We start from the raw sequence: 23074 nt of genomic DNA, 5'->3' as shown, positions 1-23074 counted from the left end.
TATTCTCCTGGTTCACTTCCTCCTTCTAGGACCTCCTGCCAAGTTCTTTTTTCCTCTGCCTGCTCCTTAGATCATAGATTTCCTCAGGTCGACATCAGATTATTTATTTATTTTATTTTATTTTTTAAAAGATTTTACTTATTCATTCACGAGAGACAGAGGCAGAGAGAGAGAGAAGCAGGCTCCATGCAGGGAGTCTGGTGTGGGACTCGATCAGGGACTCCAGGATCACACCCTGGGCGAAGGCAGGTGCTTAACCACCCAGGTGTCCCAAATCATTTACTTATTAAACAAAGACACTGATAACTATGTTTTAGGATTATTGCAAGCATGAAGTTGGCAAGAGAGTTCTTGTACCTGTCCTCTCACTATAAGGGCACATGGCAGAAGTGCCTGTCCTAATCTGGTGTAAAGGGAAGAGGTCAGAGAAGACTTCCTGAACCAAGTGGCATATATTTAAGCAAGACTTGAAGGATGAGCTGCCAGGTGAAGTGAAGTGGTCCAGGCAACAGGCTCAGAGGGAGCAAAGAATATGCCACATCTGGGAACTGAAAGAAGGGGGTGGAGGTGGGAGGTGAGACATGAGAAGTAGGTACAGATCTGATAAGGCAGGTCTTTGAGCCTTGTTAAGAATTTGGACTTTATTCTAAGGGCTATAGGATGCATCGATACTGCCCACATTTTCTAGCATCTGATTCTATTCTTTGCCCTGACTTGTGTACTCCATTCTGCAGCCAAATGATCTTAAAATTTAAGTCACGTCATGTTACTCTCTTGCTTAAAACATTCTAGTGTCTTTCTATTGTCCAATGGATTAAATCCCAAACTCCTTAACAAGCTTACAAGACCTCACATGACCTTGTCATAGCACCCTGACTGGTTTCTTTGATTTCTTTTAGTTTAGATGCTCTGTTGTCTCTGGATCCCAGATAAGCTGTTCATTCTGCCAGGAACCTCTTTTCCCCCTTTCTATTTGTGTTTTGGGTGTTATATCTGCTGGGGAAATTTTCATTGATCTTCAAGTCTGTATCCAGTGCTCCTCCTGTGAGCTCTCATTTACACTGTGGACTTCTGCTCATGTAATATTTTACATGTGACTGCAGCAAGTGACTGGACATCTGTGAGGACTCTCTAAGTGCCAGGAGCACACGAATTTTGTCTACATTGATTATCTTTGTATCTCTAGCATGCAGCTCACTATATAACTGTTAACTGTATTTGCTGAATAAATAATTGAATGAAAAAATAAGAGATGCATTCAATGTATTCTATGGTCACTTCCAGCTCTAAAATAACAAGAGCATTTCTTTGTAGGTGCTATCTCATGCAGATGACATACCATTTTAGTAATTTACTTCAAAAAAAGATAGCAGGAGCCAAATTTCTATCTTTAAATTCCTGTCTTCATTAAATTTAGATTTTTCTAACTGGAAAGGTAGGATGATAACAAAATTTGGCTTCTAACTGGATATATGCTTGATGCATGGTAGGTACCTGAGTGTTTGAATGAGGGGCAATACAGACAAACCCTGAGGTTTCTAACTCAGGCAGCATGCGTAACAGTAATACAAAATCACTGAAGGAGGAAGATCAGGTTTGTGGGTGGAATAAGATGTGTTCCATTTTGGACTTGCTAATATTTTTATAATATTAGCCATATGGTTAGTCATGGTACAGGTAGTCATGTGGGTGACTTCCAGGAAACAATCAAAAGGCAGATTTGATGTGGACAGGAATTAAGAGGGGAAAACTTTGGTTTAGAACTCAGCAAACCAAGATGAACGCTGAAATTATGGGATTTGTATGGGACAGTGAAGTGTCAAGAGAGAATGGATAGAATCTTAAAGAATTTTGTCTTTTAGGGGGGATGAAGAGGAAGTATAGCCAGATAAGTAAATAATTTGTAGAGGAAATGGGACTTAAAATGAGCCTGAAGAAAGGGTTTTGACAATGGTAGACTGAAGGGTGGGGTAGAGAACGAGAGGTTGTGAAGGAAGGGTTCCAAGCAGAAATAACACAAAGAAACAGGGAGCAGAAAGCACTCCACTGAGGAAAGCCATTCAATAACCAAGATGTGGAATGAATTTGTTGTAGAGGAACTGGAAGTTTTATGGATAGGCAAGTCAACACTATTACTGTGGAAGAGAGGATGCTGACCAAGAAAAGGCCATAACCTGTGGGTTAAGGAACTACTGATATTTGGTTGCTTTGGTATAAAGAGGGTCTAGGAGCATCTGACCTACTTTAAGCTTCAGCCAAAGATATCTGGTAACTTTGGAGTGTCTTAGGTTTCTAAACATAGTCTACAGTCCCCTATCCTAGTGTTAGATTGGGTTTTCTAATTATCTGTGTTGTGACACATCTTTGTGTCATGTTCATACCAGGATTTACAAGTCTACTTTCATCAATAATTTTGTGTTTGTTTCTGGACTTTTTTTTTTTGAACAAGAAATTAGAGGAGGTCATATTTCTGGGGAAAGGAGATAATGGCAGCAATGCTACAGTCCATGGCTCAAATATTATACTGCAAATACATGCTCTAAGAGAGTGACAAGAAAACAATTTAAGCTAAGTTTGAATTCTACTTTCCCCAAAGATCCTATACTTGGTTTTGAAGATTTACAATTTGGTTGATATTAAAAAGAATATGGAATTTTAAAAATGATGAGCAGCTTAAAAAAGTGTTCAGACTACTATTTTTCATTTATCAGACTGGTAAAGAGCTACAAAGTTTGATGGCAAGGGTATGGGAAAGCAGGCTCTGTCCTACACTGCTAGTGGAAGAGTTAATTGCTATGATCTCTTAGGAAGGCAACTGGCAATATTTGTCAAATGCACATATCCTCTGACCCAGGGGCATTCTAGACAAGATAATTCACTGCTGCATAACTCGTGGTGGTGAAAGATAGCAATGACGTAAAATATCTAAGAGACTGGCTAAAAATTATGGCATATCTTTCACCATGGAATATTTTAATTACTGCTTTTGGCTTATGCAATAAAATAGCTCTGGAACTAAACACTAGAAATCGGTAGCATTGGTGGCCTCTTAGAGGGCACTGGGTTGAGGGGACAGGGAAGGGAGGACTTTTCACTTACTTTTTATACTTGATGAGTGTATAATCTACTTCTACCTACAAACCCAACTGAAGCAAAAAAGTTTTCTGGTGATAGAGAGTACACTAATAGTTCTGAACACATAAGAAACTTGAAATAAATCCTAACCAAAGAGTTATTATTAGTTATGATGGGAATCTTTCAAGAAAGTTCAAGAATTGAAGGCCATCTGAGCTCCCCCAACCATGGTTTCTCTTCAAACAGAAGACAAGGCAAAAGGAAGAGAAGGGTAAGAACAAGATATCACAAAAAAGTCATGAAGCCAAAAACCTGGTAGGACAGACACTTTATTGTGGCTTGCTTGTAGTAAACCCTTCAACACGTATTTTTTTTTTTTTTTTCCTGGAGACCACGGTGTGATGCTCAAAGGCCTTTAGCCTCATCTTATGTCAGCCTAGTCAATGGTTACCTATTTTACAGTTCAACTGGTTAGAAGAAAAAGAAAAATATGGTCATAACATCCCAAATTAAAGAGCTGCAAGATCTGCAACCCATTCATATAAAGTGCTTATGTTCAGTGCAAAGAGGGCAGGCAGACTCAGAAAGACAAGCAGATGCCAGGGAATGACATGCCTGGAAGACAGATGATTCTATGATCCAGAGAAGGAAAACCACTTCACTTGCTAAACTTCCCCCCAGGAGAGATCTGAAAATTCCTTTGCAGTCTTTCTTCTCTCTACAGGACCAAAGCTCTGAATCTGACAGATGCCCCTACTAGTTGCTTTTTTACTATCAAAAAACCTCATTCAGAAAGAAATCCATAGGGTCTAAGCACCAGACTTTGGCTTCCAGTTCCTCTTTGTCTCAGCAACAAATGTGAGGTCAAGAAGAGACTGAGCTCCAGCTGGTGGGAGGCTCAGAGTTGCAGAGCTTTCCTTAGGGCCCTCATTTGCAAATCCAAGTCACTGAGTATGACAGACCCTTTTAAAATCATATCTGGTGTGGGAACACAAGCCAGTGCCCAATTTTTGCCTGGTTTTCTATCAACTGTGAGGGACCTATTCATCGTCTCCTTTTTCTTCTTCTTCTTCTTTTTTTTTTTTTTCTGATTCTTATCCACAGGCCCAACTGTTGACTCCCTCTGTGAAGACAAATACGTGTACTGCCTCAATGATCCTGGGCCACTTCATCTTCATCTTGTGGTCCTGCTGAGACTGTGAAGAAGCAGGAGAGAAGAAGTGGTTTCCTAACCATTTAAAAGGGGCACACATAGGACTGTCACTCAAATAGGCAGTCTGGCCATTTTAGTCCTAGGATCTTGGCTACCGGTTTTCTCCCCACTCTCAAACAGAGAGCCACATTCTTTCTTTGTGGCAGGGATATCCACAGAAGCCAGCTCTGTGCTTGTCAGCAACCTCCCTGCATTCTTGTTTGGAGAGGTTCATCTTCCTCTCCCTGATGGATGGATGTAATGGTGCCCCGCCTGCTGGTCAGCAGGGGCTCTGGCCCCTCACTGTTTGCATCCACAGCTTTCAGATGCCAGCACCTGAGGATCCTTCTATTCAGGCTACCTTCCAAAGACTCCTGGTAACACCTTGTGCTTGTGACAGGACATACGTGGATGACTTTTATTCCATGGGTAGCACTTGCCCCAAGGCCATCTCTGAATTTTGGGAGGGGAAGGAAGAAAAAAGAGGCAATCCTTTTGGTGCTGCTCTAGAATTCTCTGTGAAACTTTTCTAGTTATGAGGAACTACTGAGCATCTCCACACGGAAGGAACTGTGTATAAATAGGATGACCCGGGTTAAGAACCAAAACGCAGGGAAGGTTTTCAGACGGGCAGAAGTCTAAAGTAAAGTGTCTCTTTTTGGTGGGGGAGAGTTTTGCTTGTTCAGAAATGCTTAGACGTAAACATGAGTGCACAGGAGTGTGCACACACACACACACACTCACTCTGAGGTAGAAAGAACTGGCCATCTCCAGACAAACACAGATTCCACAATTTTACAGAAACATGGCACTTGCGTGGCGTGAAAGGTCCTATCTTTGCCCAAGATGGCAAGTAGGGTCCAATCCAGCTCTTTCCGACCAGGGGCAGAGCCAAGGAAGTCCCAGTGCACAGGAGGAAAGAGGTAGAGATCATCTCTGACTCTCCACAGTATTCAGGCCCCACTGCCCAGTCACTTCCTGGAGCCTGAGCCGTGGGTACCTCGGGTGTGGCTTGTTAGAAGCCACTGGGCACAGATGTCTTGCACTACGGCATCCCCGCTGCTCTTGGCAGCCTGCTGCACCTGCTGAACCAGGACCGTGGCCCGTGAGTGCTCTTGCTTCACGGCAATCAGGTAGGCAGAACGCAGCTTGCAACACGTCAGGTAGGCCTGAACCTGGCAATCGGGTATAAGAGATAGCCAAAAAGAAATCATCACGGGTGATGAAGCAACAAACAGAGCTGTGTCAGGGTTCACCAGATGAAAGATCAGTTCTCATTTACCAAATTAATGATTGGGTTCTTGTCTTTCATTACATTGTAGCAACTGAAATATTCTGGACATTAAGCCATTACACTGTGTTATTTTATAATTATTACAGATAATCTAAGAATTTCAAAAAGAAAGCAGGCAGGTGGGCAGAGTCTAGCCTCTGTCTATTCCTTCTGAGGGCTTCCTCTTTACTATCCTGGGCTCCCCAGCTTCTGCCTAGCTTCAGAGTCAACATTGTTCCTGAGTTTAAGAGTTGAAGAGTCATGAGTTTAAGATTTTGTAGTTGTCTGGGTGGTTATTTGATTGATGTCTCTTCCCTTGACTAGATTTTAAGCTCCATGAGGACAGGGATACTGTTTGCTTTTTCTACTTCTTGTACTTGTGGTACCTAGCGCATGGCTTAGTATGTGTTAGGTATTCAATAAATATGCATTAAGTGACTGAATGAATGGATGAATCATCATATCTCTATCTCTCTCTTACAATGGGCACACAGATTCTTGTTCCTTCACTATTTTTCTGTTTTACCTTGCTGTATTTAATCTTGTAATTGGAAATTCAGGGATGGACATGCATACACACAATTAGAAAAGATCCAATTTAAGGTCTAATCCCACGCTGACTTGACTTGTGCTGTTTGGATCAGAGGTGTCTCACTTTTGGGTTTGAGGGGTGTCTCTTTCCCACTCTGGAGGCCCTCCATCTCACTAACCCCTGGCTTAGTGGAGACTATAACCCATGCCTTCCCTAGCCCTGATCTCACCAGCACATCCTTGGTTTGCCAGTGTTGTAGGCCAGTTAACAGCAAGGCCCTCATGAGTTGCCTCAAGAGTTTCCACCAGCAAAAAAAAAAAAAAAAAAAAAAAAAAGAGTTTCCACCAGCAACTGCCTTTCTGCTGTGAAAGTCCCTTCTGGTGGTTTAGAAGGAACTCTTCTCTCTTCATGTTTCAATCTTTGATCTTTTTTTTGTCTCGGTCCTTGGAGTCTTTCTATCCTAAGCTCAACTACAGATAATCTTCTAAAGCTAGAAGATGTTGGATATTCTCTAAGCTTACTAAGTCATCAAGTCCTGCTGTCTGGATATCTACCTGCTGCCCCAGGACGCTTCCTCTCACCCAGGCCTTCAGCTCTACTTAACATGCATGTGCGTTAAACATAATATCACAAGTTGGCAGCCAAAATTCCTGCCTAGAGGAGAGAGCATTTTGTCACAAAGTCTGCAATAGGAACTGAGTAAGGCTGATTTTTGGCAAGACCTTGTGGCCTGAGATCACTTAAGTAGTGCATGAAAACAGCTGCTGAGAGAAAAAGACCTGTAAAAGTAAGAACAACTGTCAAGATTTTAATGCATGTTTTTTTGAGAGACATGGCATGGCCTGTCTTGCAGTGGGGGAGGCTCACTGAGCCTTGTCCTGCAGCCTTGGAGAAGGACCACAGTGTGGGATACAGGGAACTGGGGTGTCTGGCTTGGCTGCTGGATCCTCATTATGATTCTGAGAAAGTAATTCTCTACAATTCACAATATCAAAATTCCATCCTTGGGATCCCTGGGTGGCGCAGCGGTTTGGCGCCTGCCTTTGGCCCAGGGAGTGATCCTGGAGACCCGGGATCGAATCCCACATCAGGCTCCCAGTGCATGGAGCCTGCTTCTCCCTCTGCTTCTCCCTCTGCCATGTCTCTGCCTCTCTCTCTCTCTCTCTCTGTGACTATCATAAATAAATAAAAATTTAAAAAAAATTAAAAAAAAAAAAAACCCCACAAAATTCCATCCTTTCCATAGGAGGTCATCTGGATGCTGCATGCATAAACGAAGAAATGTTCAGAACATGTTCTCCCTAATTCCTTGAATGAAGAAGGCCAGGCAAATTCAGTCTGGGTATCAGCAATACTACCACGGGGAGCAGCTCTGTGGTTGTGTAAGAAGCCCTGTGCCTGACATTAGTTTTCTTCACCAGGGACTGAGCTGCCAAATTTTCCCACCGCTAGTGGCCAGGGCAGTCTGGCTTGGTTTTCCTATGCCACTGCTGGCCTATGGCTAGGCCCAAATAGGAGCAGCTGGGAGGATGTCTATTCTGGCTGGCACTCCCTGCAGAAGCACTGATTTCCTACTCAATAGGAAGAGTTCACTGACCTCAGGGAAGCAGCCTGCTCTGGAGAATGAGACACAGATGGGTATCTGTTGCTCAAGGGCTAGGTGCGGTTTTATCCTTCCTGTACAGGGTATCCTTCCCCTCCAGGATAAAGAAATGCCTACCCACTCTGAGAACCTCATTCAGTCAGTTAACCTGAAGACAGAAATGAAGGATTTCCTAGGGGTCTCTGAGAAAGCTCTGCATGGAAAGTGGACATAAAGAAGTGGGAAAGCAAGGACTCATGAAGTCAGTGTTTGTGTGTGCTCCATCTATTTTCTCTCTGCACCCCCACCCTCCACCTCTGAATAACAAAGAAGCTGAGATACAGGTTGAATGGAACCGTTGTGGGGAGCAAGGGATAAAGGTGAAAAGGGAAGCCGGAGCTGCTGTTCATGAACATCACCAGGGTTTGGGGACAGTTCTGCTCACCTTGTTGTCATCACTGTGTATCGCCTGGATCAGACCCTCCAGCTCCTGTGCAGAACAGAAGCATTGGTTGTGAGAGGAGGAAGAGTCCCCAGCATGGGAGCTGAGGCCCAATGTGGCTTCAGCTTGCATGTTCTGACTTTTTAACTCAACTTCTGCTATAAGAGCATCAAGGGAAATCTAACGATAACACTATACCTGGGAGTTTGAGGAAAAATAACAGCTCCTGAGAGGACTGTCCTTGGCCTTCACAAGTGGATATGGCTCTGTTTACCTCATAAAGAAGCCACGGGGGACAATTTCATAGGCAACATGCTCAAAGGCCATCTGCACACCCACCCTGACCTCCTCTACCTCACAGGGAGAAGTTCAGATTGGTCTGTCCACAGGTACAGATGTTAGACAATGGATATTGAGGGACACCTTCCGGATATAGAGGTTATGACCATAAATTTTCCTTCCAGGGAAGAGTTGATTAAGGTGAGACCAATATTACAGAGGAGTCAGAAAGATGAAGGGATCTTGCAGAGTGTCAGTACATTATGAGTATATTACAGGGAACAGGAAAACCAAGAGGGGGATGTGAAGACAATGAAACAGATGGAGGAGCCAATAGGTAAAGAAGTGAGCATACCTGGGGTGGAATTCTCTTGAATGCTTCCAAGCAGTTGAGAAGGATGGTGTCCCCATCACTTTTGGCTGCCATGCCTGACTCACTGACACACTTGAGCAATTGCTGGATTTCACTGTATTTCTCCCTCTCCACCAACTGCCGGGCAGCTCTGCAGTAGGTGGAAGCAGCATCCAGCTGGAAGTCCTAGAAGAGAACACAGGATAATGGGTTTAGGGGAGCAGGGGACATCAGCAGTAGGAAGGAAGGCAACACTTAAAAAAATCCCCACTATGCTTGGCGTAGATAAGCCATATTGGTTGTAGTCATAGTAGAAAACATTCATATAACAAACAAAAACAAGCAAAAAGTTCCTTTTGGAATTAGGCATTTTAGGAAGCAACCAAAACAATCGTAACCTTGGTATCTAAAATGATATGTCTCATTCACTGTTGTGTCACCTTCCGAAAATATTTTTAATCAAATTCTCAAGGCTAGTTCATTCCTTTTTTCATGAGCCACCTTTGTCTTAGGAAAGGGATGGTGAGGGTTGGTATTGGCTGCTGCGGACTCTTGGTGCTCTATCAGCAGATGCCTTAGTATTTGGAAACAAACCAATTCACCAAAAGACTGATTTGCTAAAAACTACCAGTTTAAGAAACTACCACTTTAAACTCGATCTATGATAATCCTTGACAGAGTCTGAGAGGAGCTGTGGCTCTGCCTGTCCACCAGGGCAGCTTGGGTGTGGAGAGCTTTTTCCAACACTGGAATAGGTGGAAAAGAAAGGAATTAGTCCGGTCATTCATGAAGCCATTGATCCTCAAGACACATACAATGTATTCAGACCCCACCTGCCCAGAGTGATGGTTCTTAGGGTATCTATGTGGAACGGTCTAGTGGTGGGGGGAAGGGGGCAGTGGTCTGGAGAAACTTTAAATCTTGTGGTGCCCTGCTCCACACTCTGCTCCAGTGTTCTTTTTTTTGTTTTTGTTTTTTTAAAGATTTTATTTATTTATTTATTCATGAGAGACACAGAGAGAGAGGCAGAGACATTGGCAGAGGGAGAAGCAGGCTCCCTGCAAGGAGCCTGATGCGGGACTAAACCACTGATCCTGGGATCATGCCAAGAGCCAAAGGCAGACGTTCAACCACTGAGCCACCCTGGCGTCCCACACCGGTGTCCTCTTGCCACAGGCAACACAAGGTACTCCTTGAGCCAGCTCCTAGGCAGATGGATGGAGGGGCAGCCCATTCTGCCAGTGGCCCTTCCTGTTGCACAGGACCCCCACCCCCACCCCACTCATCCCCTGCCACATCCTTCAGCCATGCTCCCCTCAGAGGGAAACAGCTGTGGGAGCTGTCCTAGACCTGGTTTCAGGTATTTATTTGATAGCTTTTGATGAACTTGTCATCGGTTACTTGGCTTTTGGCAAAGTGTCCCAGAATCCTGAATCTGACACAGTCTGTAAATAGCCACCCTGACTTCTTTAGTTTGTATACATAAATCTGCTACCCTTGGGATAAAGGTTTTCTGAAGGATAGTCTCTCACGGAACTGCACTCAGGTCCTGACTGCCCTCAGCATAATCCTGAGTGACTCATGTCATACCTGCAGAACACGGAATGCAATTCCAAAACCATCTTCCACATTCTTCCCTCCTAGCATGACCTGAAAAGGAGAGTAAAATGTGCTTAAAGAAGCAATAATTATGGAGTAGCCCTTCTATCAAGGAAGAGGGCCCCCTTTATTCAACAAATATTTGTTGAGACTCGACTAAGTACCAGGCACTGGGGATACAAGAGTAATCAAAATGGACTCGATCTCCAGCCTCTTTTGGCTCACATTCTAGTGGGAAGGCAGCCTTCAAATGAACAACTGAAATACTAGCTAGATGATTACAATTATGATAAGCTTCTGAAAGATAAGAGCAGTCCATCAGAGGTCTAAAACATTTGTATGTACCTTGCAGGCAACATCCATTTTCATGTGGTTATTTCCAAAGAGAGTGGGCAGAGGCAAGGTGATGATTTGAGAGGTCCCAGCACTTTCGCACCGATGTAAGAACCTGGTCACTTCCATCTGCAGCTGAAGTGTGTTCATGTGCCTATGGGGACGAGAGATGAGCAATCTAGCTTCCTGAGGCACTTCAGGAGTGATTAGGGCCATGAGAAATCATGTTAAGATGGCATGGGAAAAGGCAAAAGAAATGATATGGAGGGAGAAGCGATCCAAAATACCCTCTGAGAAGTTACAACAAGACGAAAAGGGTGATCTGGTACCCTGTACAGAGGTGCCTCAGCGGGGTTATAGCTGCTCTGTGGAACTGGATGAAAAGTCTGGTCCCTGAATCAGTATTTACAAAGCACCTAGGTGCTGCAGATAACAACAGAGGTCAAGAGGGACATGAACCCTGCCCTCACAGGGTTCATAGGCTAGAGGACAGATGAATAATGAATGAACGCATAAAATATTTAGTGACTGAGCATATGGAGGCAATAAAGGCGAGGTGCAGCATTTACTTTAAATGTCGTATTGTAAGCAAAGAGTGAAAAGACGAACCAGCATGAAGACTGAGAGAAGGGAAGGGCCTGGTGTGTGGAGGAGCCCAAGGAGGCCAGTGTGACTGCTGCTCGGCAAGGGAGAAGGGAGGAGTATGAGAGGAAGATGGAGACAGGGACAGGCCAACAATCTCTCAGGATCTCTTTTTCCTGCCTACTGGAAGGGGTCTGATCTCAATATTTCCCCTGCTCTCTTCTCTGCAAGCTCCTTTGTAGGCTCTCCAGACTTGTACTGGCCACTGTTGCTCCCTTTAGATGTGTTCTCTTTCAAGGGTTCAGGAATGGACAAGCGCAGCTTCATCAATAGACACTCTATTCCAGCCCTTCTGCCCACCCTAACTGTTTCCTGAGCCTCGGGCTACCTTGACACATCAGCGGCAGTCATCTTTTTTTGGAAGAAGGTGGTTTTCTTCCTTCTGGTACCGCGGGAGGTATCTTGGAGGTAGATCTTCAAGTGGTCCTTGGCCTTAAGCAGCCATGAGAGCTTTTCTCCCAGTTCTGTGTAAGTCTTTGCTTTGTGACTGAAGAATCGGATACAGGTCATGGCGGCCCGGACTTGGTCCTAGAAGAGGAAAATGAATGTTCAGGTCAAATGAGTTCAGGGATATTGGAGGGTATGGGTGTGAGGAGGATTCTGACCTGATTTCCACCCATGAAGCTGCACAACACTCACTCCCATCACTAGCTGCGCAACTCTTCTGTGTTAGTTACTCTTAAGCCCAAGGGATCCTAAAGCAAGCCAACTGGCTGAACTCCTGGGAAGGACTTTATTCCACCACAGAGTGTCTCTCATGAATAAATAAATAAAAATTTAAAAAAAATGTTAAAAAATCGGGAGCCCTGGTGGCTCAGCGGTTTAGCTCTGCCTTCGGCCCAGGGCCTGATCCTGGAGACCCAGGATCGAGTCCCACGTCAGGCTTCCTGCATGGAGCCTGCTTCTCCCTCTGCCTGTGTCTCTGCCTCGCTCTCTCTCTGTGTCTTTCATGAATAAATAAATAAAAATCTAAAAAAAAAAAAAAAATGTTATTCCACCACAGAAGAGATCTTCAAAAAGGATACTTCTGATTCTCCATTCAGCTCGGCTTCACTCTCACTTTGGTTCAATTTTTCTGTAATTTAGGGTTTGCAATCCTTGGATAGACTGGGGGAAACTTATTTCCTCTCCCTTCATATATTTTCTCTAAAAACATTTCTCCATCATTCCTTATGAATTCTGCATTTATGCTTCTTGCTCATCTTGAAATCACCACAGATCTTTTTTTCATCTTCCTTGAATTCTGAAGAATGTCATTACAGACAAGGTTAAGGTTTGCCTCTTTAGGATGAGGATGGAAATCCTATTATTATTCAACAATGCTAGAGAGCCACATGGATTTGTTCTAGGGTTGGTCAAATAGTGAGGCCAAATGACAGTCTTGTTCCCTCATCCTATACAGTCTCCCTGTATGGCAAGGCGTCATCAACAGAAGTAGAGGGCGAGAAGGGGCTATTACCTTCATAAACTGCTGCAGTTCGTATAGAATGTGGTAGTAGTTCTTCTTCTGTAAATGTTGGCAGGCAGCTATCAAGTACTTTCCCCAGCTCTCTAAGGTTGGATCAATGGATTCTAGTAAGTTCTCCAAAGTATGTAGCTTCCCACATTTATAGCTTGGCTGGAAAATGCCTTCTATGAAGACTTCTGGAGGACTCTCCTGGAACAGGGCAAGGCAAAAAGTCAAGTCTTGAGCCTGGTTCTGGCACTGTCTGGGACCCACCCTGGATTTCCTTCCACTCATACACCTTTGGCTTTCTTCTATAGTGGTGCTTCTTCTTACGTGTCACAGATAACTTTGAGAATCCCACTCTAGTGACTGCTCCACTTCTCTCCTTCCCTGAGTAGAAAAGCTCCTTGACAAAGTTATCTACACTCCCTGTCTCTAATTTCTCTCCTGTGCTTGTCTCTTAAACACATTCTTATCTAGCTTTTGTACCCACCACTCCACTGAAAGTGCCCTGTAAGTCACCAATGACCTCTAACTGTTAAATCTAAAATCTCTGTCTTGTTTTCCATCTGAACTATCAATTGCTTTTAATACAGCTGATGGTTTCCTCCTCCTTGGAAAATTTTTCTTTATTTGGCTTCTATAACACCAGCCTCTCCAAGTTTTCTTTCTACTTTTCCAGCTATTCCTTCTCAACCTTTGCTGATTCCTCCTAATTTCCTCAGGGCTTAGGAGGAACCTGTTCTCTTTCCTTTCTATACTCACTCTTCTGGTGATTTCATAAAATCTCATGGCTTTAAATCTATTTGCTGATTATATCTAGATCCCGATATCCAGCCTGTACATTCCTCCTGAACTCCAGCAGTAGATATCCAACTTATATCCAATTGCCTACTCAAAATGTCCTCTTGGATGTCTAGTACACTTAATATACCCAAAACTACATGCCTGGTTGTTTCTGCCAAATCCGTTTTTGATAGTCTTCCCCTTCTCAGATGGCAATTTTGTTTTTCTAGTTGTTCAGGTCAAAAACCTAGTAAAATCTGTTGCTCCTGCCTCAGCACCCAATGTCACATGCATTAGCAATTCTACTGGCTCTACCATCAAAATACACACAGAATCTGCATCTACCCAGCCACTTCTCACTACCTCAATGTACCACTGTGACCAAGTCATCATAACCATTACCCACTTGCCTGGATATTTGCTATAGCCTCTTCCCTTGTCTACTACCTTCTGCTCCTGTCTCTTTTCTCTAATGCTAACCAATCAACCTGAGTGATTTTGGTAAAACCTAAGTCACATCATGTTATTCCTCTGCTCAAAATCTTCCAATGGTTTTCCTCACTCAACACAAAGCCCAAGCCCTCATAATGTCTACAAGGCCTATATGATCCTCATATGATTGGGCCTATTACCTTTCTGACCTTATTTACTCCTACGCTTTTCCCAGCCCACTTTGTTCAAGCCACGTTGGCCCTTGCACTTGCTACTCCCTCAGCCTGGACTATGCTTCCTCTGTAACCTTTCTTTTCTTTTCTTTTTTTTTTTTTTAAATAGAAATTTGGAGCAAGTCTCCCCACTACAAATTGTAGGGATTTACTTATTTATTTATTTATTTATTTTTAAATTCATGAGAGACATAGAGAGAGGCAGAGACATAGAGGAGAAGTAGGCTCCTCACAGGGAGCCCGATGTGGGACTCGATCCTAGGACCCCGGGATTATGACCTGAGCCAAAGGCAGATGCTCAACCGCTGAGCCACCGAGCCATAATCTGTATGGCTCACTCTCCACCTCCTTTAGTCCTTTACTGTCTGTCATCTTCCCTGGGCATCTTTTCTAAAACTGCCCAATTCATTCCTGCCCTCTACTCTGCTTTTTCTTCTTACTTATCTATAATTCTGGATTTTATTTACCTTGCTTATTGTCTGCCTCCCTACTATAATGTAAGTTTTATGAGGGTAGATATTTTTGTCTATTTTTTTTCACAGTGCCCAGAATATTCTTTGGCTATTTAATAAGTATTTCTTGGATGAATAAGTGATAAACATTATGGACCAACTCCTCGGAAGATGCACACGCATACTAATCTCCTCCCTTCTGAAGCTCATTCATGGTTCAGAGACCCTGTGTCATAAACCTGCATTCCACAGTCACAGAAAAAAAATAATAATCTGGGCATTTAGACTATAGGCTATGAATAACTAATGGAGGGTAAAGAATGGCCATAAACTCATGTTAGTATAACCATGTTGGCCTTGTAGCACTGGGTACAAGCTGTTTAGAACTGGAGTAGTTCTCAGCTTTGACAATATCCTTTGTGGGTGAGGACTCCTTTCCCAATTCTGGCTGTTTCTAACTCAGAAACCTAGACCTAATTGAAAAGTTTTAGAATAAACTTTAAAAGGCAGGGGAATCAGTTCCATAGGAAAGGTGGAGTTTCTCAGAAGAGCTATACATTAAGAACTTCCATTTCATCCATTTACCTACTTGCTCCTTCATTTATACCTGGCACTAGGTCAGGCATCTGAAGACATACAGAAATAATATATAAGCTTTCTTGGTCCAGAAAGGATGACACAGTTGTAAACGAACAGCTGCAAGGCAGTGGGATAAATGCAATAACAGAGCTGTATTCTAGGTACAGCGGTGGTATATAGAAGAGCTGACTAATGTAGCTTGTGCATTCTATGAATGCTCAACAGAGAGGGTCTGAAAGGATAAACAGGAGTTTTCAAAGAAAACAAAGAGGGACAGGGTATTTTAGATTAGGGGGAACAGCACATGCAGATTCATGGAGGTAACAAAGTACAAGGTACGATCAAGAAAATTTAAATAATATGATGTCTGGAATGTAGGGCATATATAGGGCTTGTGGTGAAAATAAACTGGAGAAATAAGGGGGCCTGATCTTGGTGGGTCCTATATGCATGCTAAGGAATCTGGACTTCCTCTTGTGGCCATGGGATCTTCTGAGGGTCTTTCAGAGAGGGGAATAACATGAACTATGAATAACATAAAGCATGTATTATGTTTTAGAAAGCTTAGTCTGGGGCAGCCTGGCAGGTAAAGGGGTGAAAAAAGGCAGGGAATGAGGCTAGCAACAGAACACCTTCCAGGCTCTAGCCATTCAATTGTCGTTTTCACAATATGTTTTCTATTGTTCCCTACCTGCTTGAGAATTAAGATACTTCAGTTCAAGGGTAACTATGATTATAGAAGATAAAAATAAGGCTTCTTTCCTCGCTCTGACAAATGGAAAGCAGGGTAATGCTGTTGTCAGCTTATACCAAGATAAGTAAGTAAGCTGCTTAACTCTCTGGTCAACAGAAGAAACAGAACTGGTTGATTTCCACTCTCAAATTGTGCTTGGGGGAAACTGTTTTACCCCCAAACTTATTTGGAAACAGAGGAAAAGGAAAAAAATTAGCAGTTAAACTCTAAATAATATAACTCTTACTTTATTTTTGAAACCTTGTTAGTATCCCTATAGGGATACGGTTATCATGACTGAACAGCTGACTTCACTTGAAGCAATCCTAGAAGATATGTACCTTTGTAAACTTTCATTGGCTGCCATTTTGAGTCAGGGTGGCCTACTGAAATTAAAAGTATTGAACTCCTTTAATTTAAATTAAGTTAAATTTAATTAAATTTCCTGAACTTTGGTATAGATTAGCAAGTTTCTCAGAAAGTGTTTGTGGACTGTTCCGATAAAAGTGAATGCCAAAGGGTCACGGTGAAAGAGACTCCTGATTTTGCTTAATAATGGCTCCAAAGAATTAATGCACTTTAGTGGTGCCTTTGCCTCCAGTGGGAAGAGAACAGAGGATATCAGAAGGAAAAAAGGAGAGATACTCTCCTTCTCTTAGATTTTGGGGCCCAAATATAGGATCATGTATTTCCTGGCCCTTGTGACAACTCTGAGTGGACTAGCAGCTGTATCAGCAGTGGGACATGGTCCCAGGGCAGGTGAGAGGTGTGTGGAAACAGAGCAGTACAGCAATTTGTTCAAGGTCACACCACTCATACCAACCACCTCTTCCAGAGACCATGCTCTCAACTATTATTTCATTCTGCTGTATGTTTTGACAAAAGGGATGAAGTTTGTTATCGCCAATTAGTAGGGCAATCTGGACTCAGGTTAAGACTTGTTGCATGCATATCAAATCATAATTTAGGTGATAGAATTTTCCATTTTGACCTGACTCTGCCAGAGATCTCATAGCTCAACACTGGGTTAAGTTTTAGGGGGTTACTGCCTCCAGTTAAAGCTGAGTGGGCCGACCTAGGTGGGCAAAGTGGGCACCGCTCTTTGAGAAGGAGGTGTGTCCCACCTTGTTGAGGAGGTGGAGCAAGGCTTCCCGCAGGCAGCTATGCCTCATGTAGAAGCTGATGATGGCTAGATTGGTGCTATAGTTATGCAGGTAGAAGAGGCATTCTTGGTAGTAGGTGTTGTTCATGATCTTCCCTTCAGGAATCACCTCCAGAGAGAGGCTCTGGGTCCGCAGGGTAGCTTCCAGTTCTTTCAAGGTAGCAAAATAATCATCATCTTGCTGACAAGAAAAAAGAGTGCAAAGAAAAATAAAACCCAGTAAATTCTCAGCAGCCTCTGAGAATACCATTTTCAAAGAATATTTAGGAATGTGGAAGTAGGCTTACAATACTGTTTTAAAGACAGAAAAACAGGCAGGACACAACATTCTCAATATTATAATATTGTGTAACACCAATTTCATTCAAAAGCATAAGACAGAAAATTCACCAAAGTCTAAACATTACTTAAGTCATTTTTATCATTAAAAAAATATTTCTCTGTAGTTTGCTTTTTCTTTTTTGATTGACTCTGTATTACTTACTTAATCATACACAGTTACTTATCTAATTATGTATAATGGAAAGAACAAAATCTAAGTCTGGCAGCTCTGAGCCAGGACAGCTCTGAGTGAGGACTAAAACTATAAGCTGAGTGGAAGCTGATCCTTTTCTCCAGGTCATTACTGCTCCTGGGCCTTCCTCCCTGAACTGACCCTCCCCCTGCTGTGTTCTTACCAAGGATAAGAGTGGCCTCACTGTGGACTCCAAGTACTCAACCACATCCTGTACCAGTCTTGAGCCATGACTTAGCTGATTGAGGTCAAAAGGAGGCTTCAGACAGCGACTGAACTTCTCTCGTGCAGCAGTGAGGTTTCCAGCTTTGAGGCAGGCCATGCCCCAAGCATGCCATGCTCCAGTGGGATCGAGGCCAGTCTTTGTGGAGATCTGGAAGAAAAATTGCTCCTTTTAGTGAGACGTACCTAAATCCAGGCCAAAAGTCCCAAAGACCTATTCTTTCCCATTGTTGCCAGTTGTCTTCCTTTCCCATCACCCCACCTGCCATTATTGCCAACTGGTGAACTTGTCATGCCCTAGATACTCCCCAATGGCCATGGACAACTGAGAGATGACAATACCTGTGTGCAAGGTTAGAAAAAGGCAACTCATTACAGTTGCATAGAAGTAAGCTTTGTCTTTGTCTCACCTCAACACCCAGTTGGTAGTACTCAGCTTCCAAAAGCTGGTTCCTTAGCCTGGTTACTGCAGCCGGCTGCAGGATCTGATCCAGAGGTGGCACATGGCGATAGGAAGCAGCAACTAAGATATTCAGCACATCCACCTTGCTGATGTAGCTACAGGGAGGAAACGGGCAAGGCAATGAGGCTCCACAGAGTCTTAGTAAAAATAGTTGTTGCTTAAAAGTTTTCTATTTCAATTCCAATGTGGAACGTGAAAATGAGAATTGAGAGGTACATAAACACAGAGAAGGCTCTGGAGTTAGACTGAGTCTCAACTCTGTCACTTAGTAGCTTTATGACCTTGGGCAAGTTAGTTAACTCTTCTCTGCCTTGATTTACTCATCCGTAAAATGAATATATAGAGAATTTTAAGGATAAAATGAAATAGTTTGAGTAAAAGGGCTTAGGATTGAGTCTAGATTTTTGTAAGTACTCATTAAATATTAGTTATTAATACTCAAAGTAGGGATACTCACAAATTACCCACTTGCTTTTTGGTTCTTTAGAAACCTGTATGCTTGGGAGAAAGCACAGAGACTATATCCATGACCTGCACTTCTAGTCAGTCTAGAGGTCACATCATTACCATTCCCTGCAGGTGCTGCTGGGCAATCACTTAGATTCTAGTCTCCTGGACTTGACATCATCTCCCTGCACTAAGGATGGGCCCTTGCTACAGTCCACTAGCATTGCCACCTTTGATCTTAGTCTTGACACTTGGTGACTGCAAAAACCTCACAGCAATAGAGAGCCTAGAGAACTGGGTCATTTTGTCTAGTGCTGCTTGAAACAGTCCCACACTCAAAGTTCTTGAATATAATTGTACGTAATACAATTACAATATATACTACACAGTAAATAAATTATGCAGTGTATGTTATATACAGTTGTATATAATTCTAGCAAAAACAAAAAAAAACAAAAAAAACAACAACCTGTGGATCCTGACTTATCCACCAATTTCCCTGGAAAGGGATTCAGTATATCAGTCATTCTCAACCTAATGGGAATAGGGTAGGAGAGAGTATATTGTATAAAAGCAAATTCGGTATCACAATGTATTTTACATTTTTAATAGGTTATATGAGCTTTCTTTTTAAACATTTATTTATTTAAATGTCTATCGGAAGGAAGTATGGATTAAAAAAATACTCTGCAAATCAGGAGTTCTAAACACATGAGAGATGAATTCACTCCCATTAGCAAACCTGCACAAAGGAAGTCATCTTCTAGAATGGGTGTGTCTGAATCTAGAATGGGGAAAAAAGAATGTGTAATTTGAAACCACTGCTGTACACTGTCAAGAGAAGTCCAAAGAATCTGGGGAGGAGAATCCTACCGGAGTAAGCACTTTCTTCATTTCTACTGTCCGCAGCCTGAAGTGGATATTTCCTCTATTTATATTAGGCTTTGAAGAAAGTAAAGGACTTGTTAAATTTGTTTTGTCCCCAAACTGAATACTTTTTTCTTTAATAAGATTTTATTTCATCTACATTACTGATATTTGAGATATATTTAGGTATCTTTTTATTTTTGCTCTAAATTCTACTTTTTCTATATGGAGTGTGTTTTGTTCCTTGTCCCTCTTCTCCTCCATTTCTGGTAAACTGATAGATTCTTGGTTCTTTTCATGGTTATTTAGAAAACTTAACGTACACTCACTTCTTCATTCACTAACTTGAAAAATGATGTATAATCTATTGTCTCTTCACTTAAAAGAGGGAGATTAATTGTTTTATACTTCCTTCTACTTTCTGTGTCACCTCCCTCCTCAATCTTCCGGTTTTGTTACTAAAAAGAGTAAAACTAGCGTTTTTGGTGTAGAAATACTCTTAGCCCTTTACAGGGATACACTCAGTTTATCTTACTAAGTGTCCTATGAGATAAGTATTACTAACATCCCCAATTTACAGAGGAGGAAACTGTGGCCCATGCCAGTCAACAGACTTGTCCAAGGTTATAGAGCTAGGAAGTAGTGCAGATGAGGTTCATTGTGCTTGCTCTGCTGTCTTGGGAGTTTGCAGGCAAATACTTCAAACAAGTGCCTGAGGCACTTATACTTCAAAGAAAATTATGCTCTCTGCTCCCAAATCTGGCTAGGACTGAGTGCTGAGAACACATCACATGAGTCACACATCTGGGTGGATAAGCTGGGAACGGGGAGTTTCAATTGTCAAGTTAATGAATGGAGGCAGAGCAGGTTGTACAGGGATCTGGGGCCTAATCATACCTTTTCCATAGATACTTATACTTTATGACTCAGATTCCTACCTGTGACACAGGGATAGACCAGCCCCTAGTACACTTTATAGATCTGTTACCCAGAACTTCTGAGGCCACAGTCTGGATTTGGTGAAGACTGGGATAGAGTCCCGGCCAAGGTTAAGCATTGGACACTTAGGGAGGACACATTTTCCTTAAAAGCTAGAAAGTTCCATAGAACTGAAACGTGTTTCCCTAAAAATATATATATATATATATATTTTTTAAGAGAAACACTTTTACAATCCTGAGGTCTTTTATTTTCTTTACATTTATCATGCCATGAATTCATAGGGAATGGGTTCCAGCAGTTCAGGCTCCTTTCCATTGGTTCTCAAAAAGTGTGCTTCTCTGGGTGGGGCAGGCTGGCGCTTCAGCTGGACCGAGTACCTTTCTCTTTGGCTTCCTTCTTTTTCTGACTATTTTCCTTCACACGCTCCAGGAAGCTATCTCTGTTCTTTGGGTGTTTAATATGCTCAATGTGGACATTAATTCTCTTGGCAAGAATCTTGCCCTTAACTTGTTCGTTTACAACAATGCCAACAGCATGCTGAGTAACATTGTAGACTCTTCCAGTTTTGCCATGGTAACATTTGTGGGGCATTCCTTTTTGAACAGTGCCCATTCCCTTGATGTCCACAATATCACCTTTCTTATATATTCACATGTATGTGGCCAAAGGAACAACTCCATGTTTTCTAAAAGGCCTAGAGAACATATAGCGGGTACCCCTCCTCTTTCCCTTCGTGTTGGTAATTTTGGCTAATTACGGAAAGATGGCGGCTCCGGCCGAAAGGCTCCTAAAAAGATTTTAATTATAAATTAACCAAAGTCTTTACTTTCTTTCTGACTGAGTAGAGCTAGAGGCTACACTGCCTTGAGGATATGCCCAGGGAAAGAGAAGGACACAGGCTGTCAAGGTAGGGTGAGGATGACCACTTGTGATCTGGTAGCAGCATTTCACCATCGTCAAACTGAGGTGCAAAACATACTCAGTGCATCTTCTAAGAGAGGATGGTGAGGTTGAGAAGTCATAAGGGGGCCAGAAAAAGCAACCAGACAGAACTGCTAACCATGTAAAAGAACAGAGACTCATTCCCATTTACCTGTCACAAAGAGCAAGGTCCTGGCTCCGGCCGGCCTTGACGAACATCATCTTGGCGCTGAAGAGCAGCTGCTTCATGATGTCTGTGAGCAGCCCTGCATCCACCTCTGGGTTGGTGAGGCCCTGGGACAGCCTGCAGCAGTGCTCAATCAGCTGGTGGCCACAGGCAATGCTGTCCCGGTGCAGGTTCAGGATGGCAATGCACAAGGAGGCACTGGGGGACTGGCCAGGGTGGAAGAGGAGGGAAGCAGTGAGCTTGGGGACCAAAGCATGCTTCTAATGCATTTGGGTGGCAAGAATTATTCTTCTATTCCACCAGGCTTGAAATACACTGCAGGAGGGAGCCAAACTTCCACAGCAAAGCAGGAGTGGAACTAAACACATTTCAGATATTCTTTTTTTTTTTTTTTTAAATTTTTTTATTTATTTATGATAGTCACAGAGAGAGAGAGAGAGGCAGAGACACAGGCGGAGGGAGAATCAGGCTCCATGCACCGGGAGCCCGACGTGGGATTCGATCCCGGGTCTCCAGGATCGCGCCCTGGGCCAAAGGCAGGCGCCAAACCGCTGCGCCACCCAGGGATCCCCATTTCAGATATTCTAATGGTCCTGCTAGATCATCGGACTACGACAGTTGCCTTGCTGGAGAAGTCTCTGCTTTAAGCCTGGACATACTGCTGCTGAGTTCATATTCCAAAGCACACTTCCAAACCTTTCAAGTACACTTTTCCTACTGCAGGATTCAAGGCTCTAACCATAAATCACCCATTTCAATCCTACCTTTTACTGCCTCTCTATGAACACTCTATGTTCCTTCACATTAAGCCATTTCCAGTCCCCTAATCATGCCCTGAATAGTGACATTGTGCCTTTACTCAGATGTTCTAGTTTTGTACTCTTTGTCCTTCCCCTATCCTCATTCTCCTTACCTTCCCCAGATTTCTGCTTGTCACACACCTACATTCTTCTAAGGATCATCTTAAATGCTAGTTCTTCCATGAAGCCTTTCCTTTTTTAAATTTTGTTTTTATTTTTTATTTCTCTTTCTTTAGAGAGGGGGTAGAGGGAGGGGCAAGGAGAAAGGGAGAGAATCTTCAGCAGGCTCCAACAGAGAGCTCTATCTCACTACTCTGAGGTCATGACCTGAGCCAAAACCAAGAGTCAGATGCTTAACTGACTGAGCCATCTAGGTGCCCCCCTGAAGCCCTTTCCAACCTGCTCTCATATATTTCCAAGATGCTCTTCATCTTCTGTCTCATTTGGTTTACTTGTCTTAGCTCCCATGTGAAGGCCAGGCTGTATTCACCTATCTCTGCATTTCTTTTTTTTTTCTTTTTTTTTAAAAAAGATTTTATTGATTTATTCGTGAGACACACACACACACACACACACACACACACAC

The 23074-nt window shown here is 42.9% G+C and overlaps 1 protein-coding gene across 3 annotated transcripts in view; it reads right to left on the bottom strand.

Annotated features, from left to right (window-relative positions):
• Positions 1 to 3386: 3386 nt before the first annotated feature.
• The window catches only part of ZFYVE26 (zinc finger FYVE-type containing 26), a 64694-nt gene continuing 45006 nt past the window's right edge, over positions 3387 to 23074 (bottom strand). For all 3 annotated transcript variants that reach the window (XM_041759271.1, XM_041759272.1, XM_041759273.1), the window contains 11 exons: positions 21674 to 21894; positions 18272 to 18419; positions 17803 to 18012; positions 17088 to 17306; positions 12761 to 12958; positions 11630 to 11829; positions 10672 to 10813; positions 10318 to 10377; positions 8731 to 8913; positions 8100 to 8144; positions 3387 to 5442 (listed from right to left, as the gene is read on the bottom strand). In XM_041759271.1, coding sequence (XP_041615205.1) covers positions 5239 to 5442; positions 8100 to 8144; positions 8731 to 8913; positions 10318 to 10377; positions 10672 to 10813; positions 11630 to 11829; positions 12761 to 12958; positions 17088 to 17306; positions 17803 to 18012; positions 18272 to 18419; positions 21674 to 21894 — 1830 coding nt within the window. In that variant the 3' untranslated portion in view covers positions 3387 to 5238. The remainder of the gene's footprint in view (positions 5443 to 8099; positions 8145 to 8730; positions 8914 to 10317; positions 10378 to 10671; positions 10814 to 11629; positions 11830 to 12760; positions 12959 to 17087; positions 17307 to 17802; positions 18013 to 18271; positions 18420 to 21673; positions 21895 to 23074) is intronic.

The sequence above is a fragment of the Vulpes lagopus genome, chromosome 6 (assembly GCF_018345385.1).
Source record: "Vulpes lagopus strain Blue_001 chromosome 6, ASM1834538v1, whole genome shotgun sequence".
Classification (NCBI taxonomy): Eukaryota; Metazoa; Chordata; class Mammalia; order Carnivora; family Canidae; genus Vulpes; species Vulpes lagopus.
This window is presented reverse-complemented; position numbering and strand designations above follow the sequence as displayed.